This window comes from Morone saxatilis, unplaced genomic scaffold (genome assembly GCF_004916995.1).
Source record: "Morone saxatilis isolate NCDOM2014 unplaced genomic scaffold, NCSU_SB_2.0 Contig18, whole genome shotgun sequence".
Taxonomy (NCBI): domain Eukaryota; kingdom Metazoa; phylum Chordata; class Actinopteri; family Moronidae; genus Morone; species Morone saxatilis.
In genome coordinates, this window is record NW_023339740.1 from 15,690,895 (window position 1) to 15,701,597 (window position 10,703).

The following is a 10,703-nucleotide window of genomic DNA, read 5'->3' on the forward strand; positions in this document are numbered from 1 at the left end:
AAAGGCTCTAAAAACCAGCACTAAAATAAGTTTTCTGTACTCAGTGCTACGGACCCATTCTGTTCATATCTAAAAGAAAGTACTGAGGTGTGATACCCAGTTGACTTTAACTTTATGATGTGCCCTCCTCTTATCTCAGATCATGTGGCTGCCCATGCTTGGAATGACCGCCCTGCCTCACCTGGGAGGGCTCTACGGCGGCTACATCACACGCAAAGAGGTGAAGACCTGGTACCCAACCCTGCAGAAACCATCGTGGCGCCCACCAAATGCAGCGTTCCCTGTGGTGTGGACCTGTCTGTATACAGGCATGGGGTAAGCATCATCTGGACTGCAGCATTTGTAGCCTCTTGTCTGTGACGCAGCCTCCTTCTGAACGCTCCTGTTTTCAATGTGGTTGTGCAGGTACGGCTCCTACCTGGTGTGGAAAGAGCTGGGAGGTTTCAAAGAGGATGCACTGGTTCCACTGGGACTTTATGGGCTGCAGCTTGCTCTCAACTGGACCTGGACTCCTATCTTCTTTGGTGCACACAAGCTGAAATTGGTAAGTTTAACACACCAACTATGTATATATCATAAAATATCCTACATCTGTGTCTTTATATAACTTATAACACTCTCTCTGCCCAATTTAGGCACTCATGGAGATTATCCTGCTCACTGGGACTGTCGGAGCCACCATGGTGTCTTGGTATCCCATCAGCCGCACTGCCACTCTGCTTATGGCACCCTACCTGTCCTGGCTGTGTCTCGCCACCGCTCTCAACTACTGCATATGGAGAGACAACCCTGAGAAGAAAGAGGAGTAGGAGACAGTTCTGTGTGCTTTGAAACAAACTACTCACATTTTGAATCGTTTGAACTGAACTGATATCTCTGAGGTTTAATACTAATATACACAACAATCAATATCTGCAAATGTGTTGATTAACAATTACATTAAACAAATCACAAGATAAGTTGAATGTTTGACTTTGTACAACCTGCCTTTGACCTACCGTCTTAATAGTTTATTAACCAAATTGATCTCTGATGTGCATTCATTCAAAGCTCTTAAAAACTTGCCAGTATATCATGCGTTGTTGTATTTGCTGTGTGAAGCCACTTTTATTTGTTTTTTATATAAAGAATCTCAAGAGTGCTGTGTTGTAGTTTCTGCTATAACTCAAATTAAAATAAAGATTTCTATACAATTTATCACCATAGTGAGTCTATTTATTTAGTCACAGCGGCCCACCACTTTAGTTTTTAAAGCCATAACATAACTAATAATAAAAATGTATCTCATAAGTTATGTGCTGTGAGGCGTACAGATTATATTTGTGGGAAAAGGAGAACACTTTGGATTGGTAGCTAGTATGAGAATTGTTATTGGGAGAGAGAAAGTTGGATCGGTGAAAACGTTTAAAGTAGATCTGGTTCTAAATTTAAAATAGATGAATTTTATTAAATTATAGGACACGTGTGCCAGTTTTCTTCATTTGAGTTAATTCAGTTGTTCATGAGAAAATAATGTAAATTTACAAGAACATCCTATGTTTAGAAATTCTTTTGTCCTCTGCCCGTGGCTTAAAATTAAAAACACTTTCTCAAGACAAACTACAGACAGTGGAGGTAAATATTATCTTGTAATTAATAAGTATATTAAGTGTAATTTATGTTTGCGACAGGAATAACCCTCCCTAAACACCCTTCTTTATATTTTGTTGTCTTGATCCCACCAAAGCTACCGGATACACAACCAACATCTGCAGAGTTTAAACAGTCCATTACAGTCGATCATAAAAAACACACAGCGGTCCATAAAGATACCAACAATAAGCTTTATTTCTATACATGCGAAAAGAAAGGAAAGAAAGGAAAGAAAGAGATAAAAAAGTTATTTTTCAGGAGCTTTCTCTGGAACGTCTTCTGGTGATTTGGAGAATCTCTCCATTAACGTCTTCCACAAACCCTTTTTTTCATCGTCCATCTGTTGCATACTCCCTGTACAAAAACAACAACAGATGACTGTAACAAAAGTGTGTTTTCATAAAGAGTCATGAGCATAAATGTGATTGATTTGCGGGTCCATACCTGACAAAAGGAGTTTACACTCTTCCACTGTAACTCCAGTAAAGCTTGTGTCTCTCACACGAGGAAACTGTGAACAAACACAGAGACAAGACGTGTTTGCATTAAATATGTTAAAGTTCAAGACTGGAGTACACTCATGGAATAGCTGAGTGAATACATTGTTTGGAGGAATACGTTTATACTCATTTTCTGCATGTTTAAAGTGTCAAAGCATGTGAGATGTGTGGATATATAGTGTACTTACTCGTTGTCGGTATACGTTTCCATTAATACGGGCTAAACTTTCATACATCTGGTCACACTTCTCTGGATCTGAGATCTGGTGGGAAAAACATACGAAATGGACAAATGTCAAATACTAAGAGCACAAATTCTGATTGAGAACAATGTGAACCTTTGGAAATTACAACTAAAGATGTTTTTACTACTCACATTTTATAAGAGAATACAACTATAGTAAATTATAAAAGTGGAAACAGATGAAAAGTACCATTTAAAAAAGCAGAAAACTAAAGTATAATCGTAATCGCTCCAGGCAGAACAATCTTTTACTCTTTGTAAGATAAATCTGACTGCCAAAAACTCATTTTATCATCATATTTTAAATAAAAATATATATTTTTAGATACAAATATTAACCTAAAAAGTACCTACTAACTATAAGCTGACCAACACATTGACAGGATGATAATATCGGCCAATTGTAACTTATTACAGCTGTATTTATACAGATGTGTTGGCCGACAAGAACTTAAAGTATATTTTTGTTTATGTGTTTGAAAAGAACAGCAGTCAGTATCAGATATTTTTAAAAACTCAATCATCGACATTAGTATTGACTTCATAAACCTGATATCGGTCGGTGAAGTAGTAGTGAAGTATTCAGCAAAGTAAAGAGCAACTGTACTAACTTGCATTTAAACACTTGAAAACACCAACAGCATGAGAAATCTGGTTCTGGCTGCCTTCCCAAGCTGGTTTGTTAAAGGTAAAGTTATGTGATAAAAGGTACAAACTCATAAACATTAGCATTATCTCCTCTAACGCCACTAATGTCTGACAGTTAATGTTCTTAGTGAATTAGCTCCGCAGGTGTCAATCAACGGCCGGGGCAGACAAGGTCGACGGCCGTTAGCCCTCCTAACGACGGTGACGCTACCTGTGTGTTTTCCCCCTCGCGGAAGGCTGAAGCGACTCTCTGCCCCAGAAAAGTTCCCAAATCACGGCCTTTCTTGAACTCGTCCCGCGGCCATTCCTCACACAGCTTCAGGAACCGACGGTACCTGGTAGCAGCCATCTTTCGGACATGTAACGCTAACGGAGGGCGTCTGAAAGTTTGAGCTTTATCGCGCACCGTACTTGTGTTACACCTAAAGTCTTCCTCCTCCGGTCGGTTCCCCTCGTTGCTGCTGTCGTCAACGCCGCACACACGTTAGCAAGATGAGCGGAGCAGACGGCAAAAAGGGCTCTTCCTCCGGGGTGGTGGAGTGGATCAGTTCAGCCTGTCGGTTTGCGACAGACAGAAACGACTTCAGAAGGTGAGCTGGAGAAAATAATGTGTGGAGTTAGAAGTGTTTGAACGGTGAGCTGTTAGCCCCCGAGCTAACGTTAGCGCACACTGCGAGGTTTGCCCTTGCCTCGTCCGAGTCTCTCTGGGTCTTTCTGGGACAGTCAAACCATGTTTCTGTCACTTTGTCACTGTCAAAGCTGGATTACCAACCGGGCAAAGTGTGCAGCTGCCCCCGGGGGACCCCTGAACTCCCCACGGCCTGCTGTATGTATGTGAGCTGGTAGTTTAGTTGATATTTAACTCTGGGAAATTGCAGCATTACAGTGATGTGTTCACTGACTTGACCTTTCGGGGTCCTGCTGTATTTACCTGGCTCCGGGACCCGGACCTGAACAGGGTCCTCTGGAAAAATGTAGTTTCTAAACATGAATTGTTTCGGTTTTGTGATAATATTGTGCTTATAAATGAGTTACTGGTGCACATGTCCTGCAGTAAGTAACAAGAAATTGTAATATATTTGCAAATATAATTTTTTAAACAGCCAAATGTTTTGACAAATCTCTCCGTCACATAAAAAAAAGAATGGATCCTCATTGACAACTACTGTACTGTACTGTACTGTGTGACCCCCTCCAGTCTGTATCTACAGTGTCACTGTAGTAAATGTAAATTAAATAAGTTATCTGATATCATTATAGGATTTAGTTTCAGAAATCTAGTACCAGTCAGACTATTGTATTTAAAATGAATGCAGAGAGCTGTACACAATGCACAGACAGTGGAAGAGGTTTAACTATAGTCACTGCGTAGTGCTGTAATATTTTTATTATCAGCTGACACTTGATATTTAGTTTTTTGGTGCCGTCTTGTGAGAATAAATCATCACATGTCGAATCTTTCTTTCTTTCTTTCCTAGGAATCTTCTGGTCAACCTGGGCTTGTTTGCAGCTGGTGTTTGGGTTGCAAGAAATCTCTCAGATTTTGACCTGATGTCTCCTCAGCCTGTGACATAACCTGGTGAAAATACGGCCACCAACACCGCCAGGATGATGGTGAGACCCTCATCTTTAACTAGAGCCAGAGGATGCTGCTTTTACATTCAGTTTACAGAACTATTTATTGGTTAAACTATGTGTGTAATGCTAACGTTATTTATCATACTGTACAAACATATGTAGACTGATGCATTATTTTAAGAGGTGTGTATATTTGTGATTGACTTGATCTGTTTGTTCCTTCTAGGTGTCTTGGACCAACAAAGAAGAAACAAGGGACATGAATTATGGGTCATAAAACATTTATGACCTGTTACACTTTGAAAATGAGTCATCTTGTCGACCTGAATTATCTTCACATTTCTGTAGAATAACTTGTTTCGTGTCAGTAGGTGGCCTGAAGAGAAATAATTACATTCATTCAGCTGTTCTGTTCTTGTTGTTGACCCATATAATAGCTTTATTTCATTTTTAAACTCTCATTACACGTCTAGTCACTGAAGTGTGTTGTCTTGGTACAGTTTTCTATTTAAATCGCGTGTCGTGTGATTTCTGCAGCTATGTCCACTCAGGAGCTCTTTGTTGCTGCAGCTCGTAAATGTCTGTCCGCTGGTAGAAAATCTCTGTCTGTCCCTCAGAGTCTGGACCTGGCTGCTCAGGTCTCGGCTGTTGATCTGGGACTGAAACCGGCTTTATTGTACGACAGCAACGGCGCCAGCGCGGACCAGGTGCAGCGGTATTTGAGCTCTTTGCAGTCTTCCCAGCTTGTGTCTGAATCACTTCTCACGCTGGATTTAAACGGAAACGCTCTCATTGTCAATCCGGTTACGGTCAGATCAAACGTAGAGCAGCTGTGTCGCGGTAGCAGCGTGGCTGTAATCGATGTCTGTCACTTGCTGGAGAAACCCACCGTCACTGACCCGCTCGGAGGAGAACTGAAGAGCATGATACACGGTTTACTGCTTCTCCTGAGAGGGTTGGACCGACTGAAGGAGGCTGAGAAACCTCATTATGTTGGAGAGAAATCAGAGGAATGGAACCTGTGCACAGTGTTTGGTCTTTTATTGGGTTACCCCGTCACTTACTGGTTTGATCAGACCAAGAGCTTCGAAAACTGCCTGTCTATGACTCCCCTGACGCTCACCACAGCTTCTGCAACATGGCAGGCCACAGGTCACAGATGTTGTCTGTACTCCTTCAGCGTTCCAGCTGTTCTGCTTCAGGAGATGCAGTCCAACCTGGAAAACTGGAGGTTTTGTTTACAACAGAGATTTCAGCAGCAAAATGTCCTAAAAGATCTTAAAGTGTGTCAGTCCGTGGTCACTCTGCCCTCCGTCTGTTTGTAGAATATGTGTGTTTACTTTGTAACTACATTAAAATGTGTCAAAACAGCTGTTTATTTCTGTGACTGTGCAGTGGTATTCAAACTCAGTGGCAGACTACTTTCAAAAGTGTTGCTTTCTACAAAGTGAGTAGTGTTTAAATTCTAGTATATAAAATCTTGTACTAAAAGTAATAAACTGTATGAGGAGAAATCTGATCTTACACTTGAATCTGAGGTAATTTATTTAATCACAGAACAAAACTGATTTGAAATTGGAATCCAGTCTAAATTAATACGATTAAAACTCGATAGTAGTACAGTAAGCTCCACAAAATGAATTTAAGTACTGTTACCTTTTACTAACAAAACAATTTAATAATATTTTTTGTGCATTTTGAGATGGCATAACGGGAATATCGCAGGTGTTCTTAATATTAATGCCTGTGTTGTTTTTATTTGTACCAGTTCCAAGACAAAACTATATCTGTTCTGTTTAACAACACAACACACAGAGGAAATGAAGGAACTGGAAAAAACAAACTGGCTCTTTGATTGGCAGTGACACTCCAACTCATTGACACGCAGTAGTGACATTCATCACATCATTTCCTGTTACTGTACCAGTGCACTGGTTTGGCTAACTAAGACACTTTAATGGTATGCATCCATTAATAATGTTATTAGTTCCACTTTCCTGCTATGAGTGGTCACATTTCATGCTGTAAAAAGGTCTATTGTAGTAAGCAGAATTAATTAAGTGAATCCTCTATCGCCACCCGTGGAGCACCAAGTTTGAGGTTAATTGATAATGTTTGGTGTGAGGGAACCAATTAATCATATTAGTCATTGAGTTACTTCAATACTGACAAACAGTGAGGACGTCAGAATGTAAATATTGTTTGGTTTAATGTACATTTATCGACACCTTTACAAGTTAATGTATAAAGTTCTTTAATGCTTTGAAATCCTTTATTTTAAATAATGTACAACATAAAGTAAAGGTTTTTTTTTGTCATTTCAAACATTTGCATCAGTTTTACATAAAACAAGATCAACTGCTTGACCGTTTGCTGCAAAGACTACTAGAGTTTGTAGCCTCTAGCATGTTACTTGTAGCCTACAGTCCCTTCTATTGACTATGTTAACATTTAAAATGTATACTTATCAACAATCTCAGCACCATTATATAAAAACATGAGATTAATCCATTCCAGGACAGCACAAACCCTTTAAAACCAGCTGACTGCACTATATTCTGTATAATTGCTTGAATTAGTTTCCAAAACGTTTTTAAACCCTCTTCTCTTGTGTCTTCCCTACTACCTGATTTTTAACAGATTGCATTTCCACAAACATACTGTAGTTTAGTTTCACAAACCAATTTTTCAATATAATACAGTGTCTCTCATAACGCAACAGTGAAAAGAGACAAACCATCTGGCTCGCTCCTCATTTCAGCTTCCCAGTTGTCATTTCACAGCCTGCAGCTTTCAGACAGTGAAACATGCTTCCTGTGTCACCCACTGCACATATTCTATGATATCAAAACACACATGACAAATACAGTACAGCTTGAGTCTGTATGTTTCTCCTGGCAGAGTAGATGTCTCTCTGTTTCTGTCGGACCAAGATATTGATCCTTTAACAATTATAATTTTAACATTCAATGGTTCTGCATAAAATAGGGCAAAGTAAGCTATGTCAGTTTTTACCCAACTTTGATAAAAGTGCCAAACACTTTGTTAACCTGTTTAAATCTGAGGTAGTTTTGACAACCGTTTGACCAGCTTAATGCACAATGTCCATGACAGTCAGAGAGATTGAATGACTGACAGCACTTCACCACAGCGGCCGCTCACTTTCAGCTCAGCCAGGTGGTCGGCCCTCGTGGGCCCAATGTTCAGGATGGCGACTGGCATTTTCCTATCACTCGCTGCCAGTAGAAACCTGTATCCTGAGTATACCTTGGGAAGAACAGAGAGGGACACGATTAAATACAAAAATACAGAAGAATTGTTTTGCAAACTCTAAGGTGTTTCAGATATTTTTTAAAAACCTACCTGCAACGATGAGCCCACGACTAACACCGCGTCCGACTCCACCAGTCTGTGGTGCACAAACTGTACAGTGGTTTTGTTCACAGTGTCTCCAAAAAACGTGACCTCCGGCTTCAGTATCCCCCCACAGTCCTCACAGGAGGGGACTCTGAAATGGAGCACCTGCTCGTCCTCTATGAAGACGTCACCGTCCGGAGCCACGGCGCCTGCCTGCGCTCTCCAGCCTGGGTTCAGAGCTACAAATCGCTTCTGGAGCTCCTCTCTCGCTGAGATGGCACCACAGCCAAGACACACCACCCTGAGGAAACATACATGAACTCCAGTATTTCATCTTCAAACACATTTTAGTAGATGTGGCCAGTGGATGGTGACTTACAGGGATAGTTCACCCAAATGACAACATGTTTTCTCTCTAGTGATGTCGTTAGTTGCACGTAGTTTTGGTTTTATTTGTCCGGATTTTAAAATATCTGTCTACGATTCAATGAAGGTGAATACATATGAATACATTCACAGCATTAAAACTTACTTAAAGTCCCCCTCCAGTTCAAAACACTGTTCTGTGTTTACATCTTGTGTCCAAAAGGAAAACTTTAGAAATGAACATTTGCATATTCATAGATTATGAAAATTTTAATTAGGTAGAAGGAGTAGATGACTTTTTTTTAAGTATTTGAATATGGAAATTATACTTTTNNAACATTTGCATATTCATAGATTCAACTCATTTTTATTAAGTTAGAAAGACTCGATGTGTTTTTAAGGGTTTTCTCCTTTCTTTTTTAAAAAGACAGTATCAGACACACAATATTGTTCCAAACAGAATGGAGGGATCTTTACAGAAACCTCACTGTGAACAGATTTCTTTGCAGCTACTTTATAAGGAAGAAACAGACCATATTAAACATGTTGACAGTGAGGTATGTTGACTATAGGAAACACTTTTTCTTTAAAAGACATTTGCTACTGAACAATTAATTCAAATTTTAAAATGTTGTTGGCACTACAAATGAAATCCCATTAATCTATATTGTATTTTAGGTGGCAGCGTGAATTTCAAAGGCAAATATCTCAAAATCTGCTCAAATAAAACCCAAACTATCTTATAGATTCTACAAATAATTCCTACTCTTATGGTTAATCATTTTTGTTTGACCCAAATCTAATGTCTTATCGTGCACCAGTTTTATCTGACTGATTTTTCCTCCAATAAAATCCTTTCCTGGTTTGTGTCACACTCCCTCACCTGTGTGCACAGCCGTGGAGCTCAGTCAGTCCTTTCTGCCCTGCCTTTGAATGGAGAGCATCCACATTCTGTGTAACCAGCCAGTGCAGCCGGCCCCTCTCCTCCCACCGCTGCAGGGCCCGGTGTGCAGCGTTGGGCTGATGGGAAGAAAACTGCGGCCACCCGACAAAGTTTCTGGCCCAGTAGCGCTGACGGGACTTTGCGCTGCGGACAAACTCCACATGCTGCATGGGCCGCCTGTCGGTGCGAGCGTACAGCCCGACACCCTCCGAGCGGTAATCGGGGATCCCTGACTCTGTGGAGAGGCCTGCTCCAGTGATAACAAACAGGCGTCTGGCTCGGGACACAAAGTCCTGCAGCAGCTCCAGGGAGTGGACATCAGTGGTGCTGCAGGAGGGGACGAAGCTGCTCACACCTGCGTGCACCGACGATGTCCTTCTTACAGGCGCTGTGTGCAGGGTGAGCATCCGCCGGGGCAACCTCATCTGCAGCCAGACAGACAGTCACAGTTACAGCCACAGACATATACAGTATATATATGATGTTATATATACTTTAGCTGTAAAGTGAATACTGACAGTCAGGTTAGTTCAGAAGCTAAAAGGCTACATGCTTTGACACTTGCTCAACACACACTTTAATAACAGTATAATGTTCCTATGAGCGTTGAAAGCTAACAAAACTTCAATATATTGAAACAGAAAGAGAAATACTGTAAACGAGCTGCTTCGGTTACAGTGTCTAACGTTGTTGAGTTACGTTAGTTTGTTACTTTACCGTATTTGTGAGTTACTGTGGCTACAAAGTGTTGGTTGAATAACATGACAAACCACAACAGGCTGATATAACATGGGAACGGTTGTCGGACGGTTACAGTGACAGCAACAGGAAATACCCGGTTTAACGTAACACCAAACACAGCCGCGCTGTACTCTGGGAGTTGTAGTAGCTTGTCGAGGCTTTTGTGAAGGAATTAAAATAGTCTGTGCAACCATATGAAATCAGGTTTATTCTTAATGACAAACTGTAGCCCAAAGGGATCAATATCCTTAAATAGAAATGATTATATAAACAGTAAACACGTAAATATAACATAATGAGATATCATAGGTGCATTTATATTTGAAATAAACATTTATATTAGCACACAAGAGTAACTTTGCACCAAAGTAACTGCATTACACTACTGGTACAAAACATACACTGGGTTAGACAATTGTTGTTGTCCTTGTACATTTTATCTTTTATATATATATATATATATTTATATTTATGTTCTTAATATATGTTGTATGTATATCTGGAGTTTGTAATTTCCCCTGAGGATTATTAAAGTATTTCTGATTCTGATAGTAGTAGTATAATGCAGTAGTCCGAGCTGTATTTAGCTGCAGTACATTTTGTTCCTGTGTGTTTTGTCCCAAAGCTTCAGAGACTTTCTGTAAACTGCAGAGGTCCCTTTAAAATATGTGTAAAAATGTATAGCATCCAAGAC

General features: G+C 40.3%; 5 protein-coding genes across 6 annotated transcripts in view; 3 read left to right on the forward strand and 2 right to left on the reverse strand.

Moving 5' to 3' along the window:
- Positions 1-1,197, forward strand: part of tspo (translocator protein) — a 5,871-nt gene extending 4,674 nt beyond the window's left edge. Inside the window, exons 2-4 of one of the 2 annotated variants that reach the window (XM_035662743.1) lie at positions 138-315; positions 406-544; positions 636-1,197. In XM_035662743.1, coding sequence (XP_035518636.1) covers positions 143-315; positions 406-544; positions 636-809 — 486 coding nt within the window. In that variant the 5' untranslated portion in view covers positions 138-142 and the 3' untranslated portion in view covers positions 810-1,197. The remainder of the gene's footprint in view (positions 1-137; positions 316-405; positions 545-635) is intronic. The other variant, XM_035662742.1, reaches the window with a different exon arrangement.
- Positions 1,198-1,803: 606 nt separating this feature from the next.
- Positions 1,804-3,430, reverse strand: LOC118328251 (ubiquinol-cytochrome-c reductase complex assembly factor 2). The gene is made up of 4 exons (XM_035661886.1): positions 3,236-3,430; positions 2,321-2,395; positions 2,077-2,143; positions 1,804-1,986 (listed from the first exon to the last, which is right to left on the reverse strand). Exons 1-4 carry the CDS (start codon positions 3,371-3,373, stop codon positions 1,880-1,882), a joined length of 387 nt encoding a protein of 128 aa, XP_035517779.1. The 5' UTR covers positions 3,374-3,430; the 3' UTR covers positions 1,804-1,879.
- Positions 3,431-3,450: 20 nt separating this feature from the next.
- tomm6 (translocase of outer mitochondrial membrane 6 homolog (yeast)) lies at positions 3,451-5,076 on the forward strand. Its single transcript, XM_035661887.1, has 3 exons — positions 3,451-3,614; positions 4,503-4,638; positions 4,829-5,076. The coding sequence occupies exons 1-2, from the start codon at positions 3,517-3,519 to the stop codon at positions 4,597-4,599; spliced, it is 195 nt and encodes a 64-aa protein (XP_035517780.1). The 5' UTR covers positions 3,451-3,516; the 3' UTR covers positions 4,600-4,638; positions 4,829-5,076.
- A 32-nt stretch (positions 5,077-5,108) lies between these two features.
- Positions 5,109-5,978, forward strand: cunh1orf74 (chromosome unknown C1orf74 homolog). The gene has a single exon (XM_035661885.1). It carries the CDS (start codon positions 5,142-5,144, stop codon positions 5,925-5,927), a length of 786 nt encoding a protein of 261 aa, XP_035517778.1. The 5' UTR covers positions 5,109-5,141; the 3' UTR covers positions 5,928-5,978.
- Positions 5,979-6,532: 554 nt separating this feature from the next.
- On the reverse strand, positions 6,533-10,076 carry sirt4 (sirtuin 4). Its single transcript, XM_035661884.1, has 4 exons — positions 9,986-10,076; positions 9,209-9,693; positions 7,966-8,260; positions 6,533-7,869 (listed from the first exon to the last, which is right to left on the reverse strand). Exons 2-4 carry the CDS (start codon positions 9,691-9,693, stop codon positions 7,717-7,719), a joined length of 933 nt encoding a protein of 310 aa, XP_035517777.1. The 5' UTR covers positions 9,986-10,076; the 3' UTR covers positions 6,533-7,716.
- Between the last annotated feature and the right edge of the window lie 627 nt (positions 10,077-10,703).

Coding starts and splice junctions, on each gene's coding strand:
- tomm6 (XM_035661887.1), top strand. CDS start 3,517: ATGAGCGGAGCAGACGGCAAAAAGGGCTCTTCCTCCGGGGTGGTGGAG. Junction 3,615..4,502: donor GACAGAAACGACTTCAGAAG/GTGAGCTGGAGA, acceptor TTTCTTTCCTAG/GAATCTTCTGGTCAACCTGG.
- sirt4 (XM_035661884.1), bottom strand. CDS start 9,693: ATGAGGTTGCCCCGGCGGATGCTCACCCTGCACACAGCGCCTGTAAGA. Junction 8,261..9,208: donor CTCCACGGCTGTGCACACAG/GTGAGGGAGTGT, acceptor ATGTTTCCTCAG/GGTGGTGTGTCTTGGCTGTG. Junction 7,870..7,965: donor TCGTGGGCTCATCGTTGCAG/GTAGGTTTTTAA, acceptor GTTCTTCCCAAG/GTATACTCAGGATACAGGTT.
- cunh1orf74 (XM_035661885.1), top strand. CDS start 5,142: ATGTCCACTCAGGAGCTCTTTGTTGCTGCAGCTCGTAAATGTCTGTCC.
- LOC118328251 (XM_035661886.1), bottom strand. CDS start 3,373: ATGGCTGCTACCAGGTACCGTCGGTTCCTGAAGCTGTGTGAGGAATGG. Junction 2,144..2,320: donor GAAACGTATACCGACAACGA/GTAAGTACACTA, acceptor GTTTGTTCACAG/TTTCCTCGTGTGAGAGACAC. Junction 1,987..2,076: donor GTGTAAACTCCTTTTGTCAG/GTATGGACCCGC, acceptor GTTTTTGTACAG/GGAGTATGCAACAGATGGAC.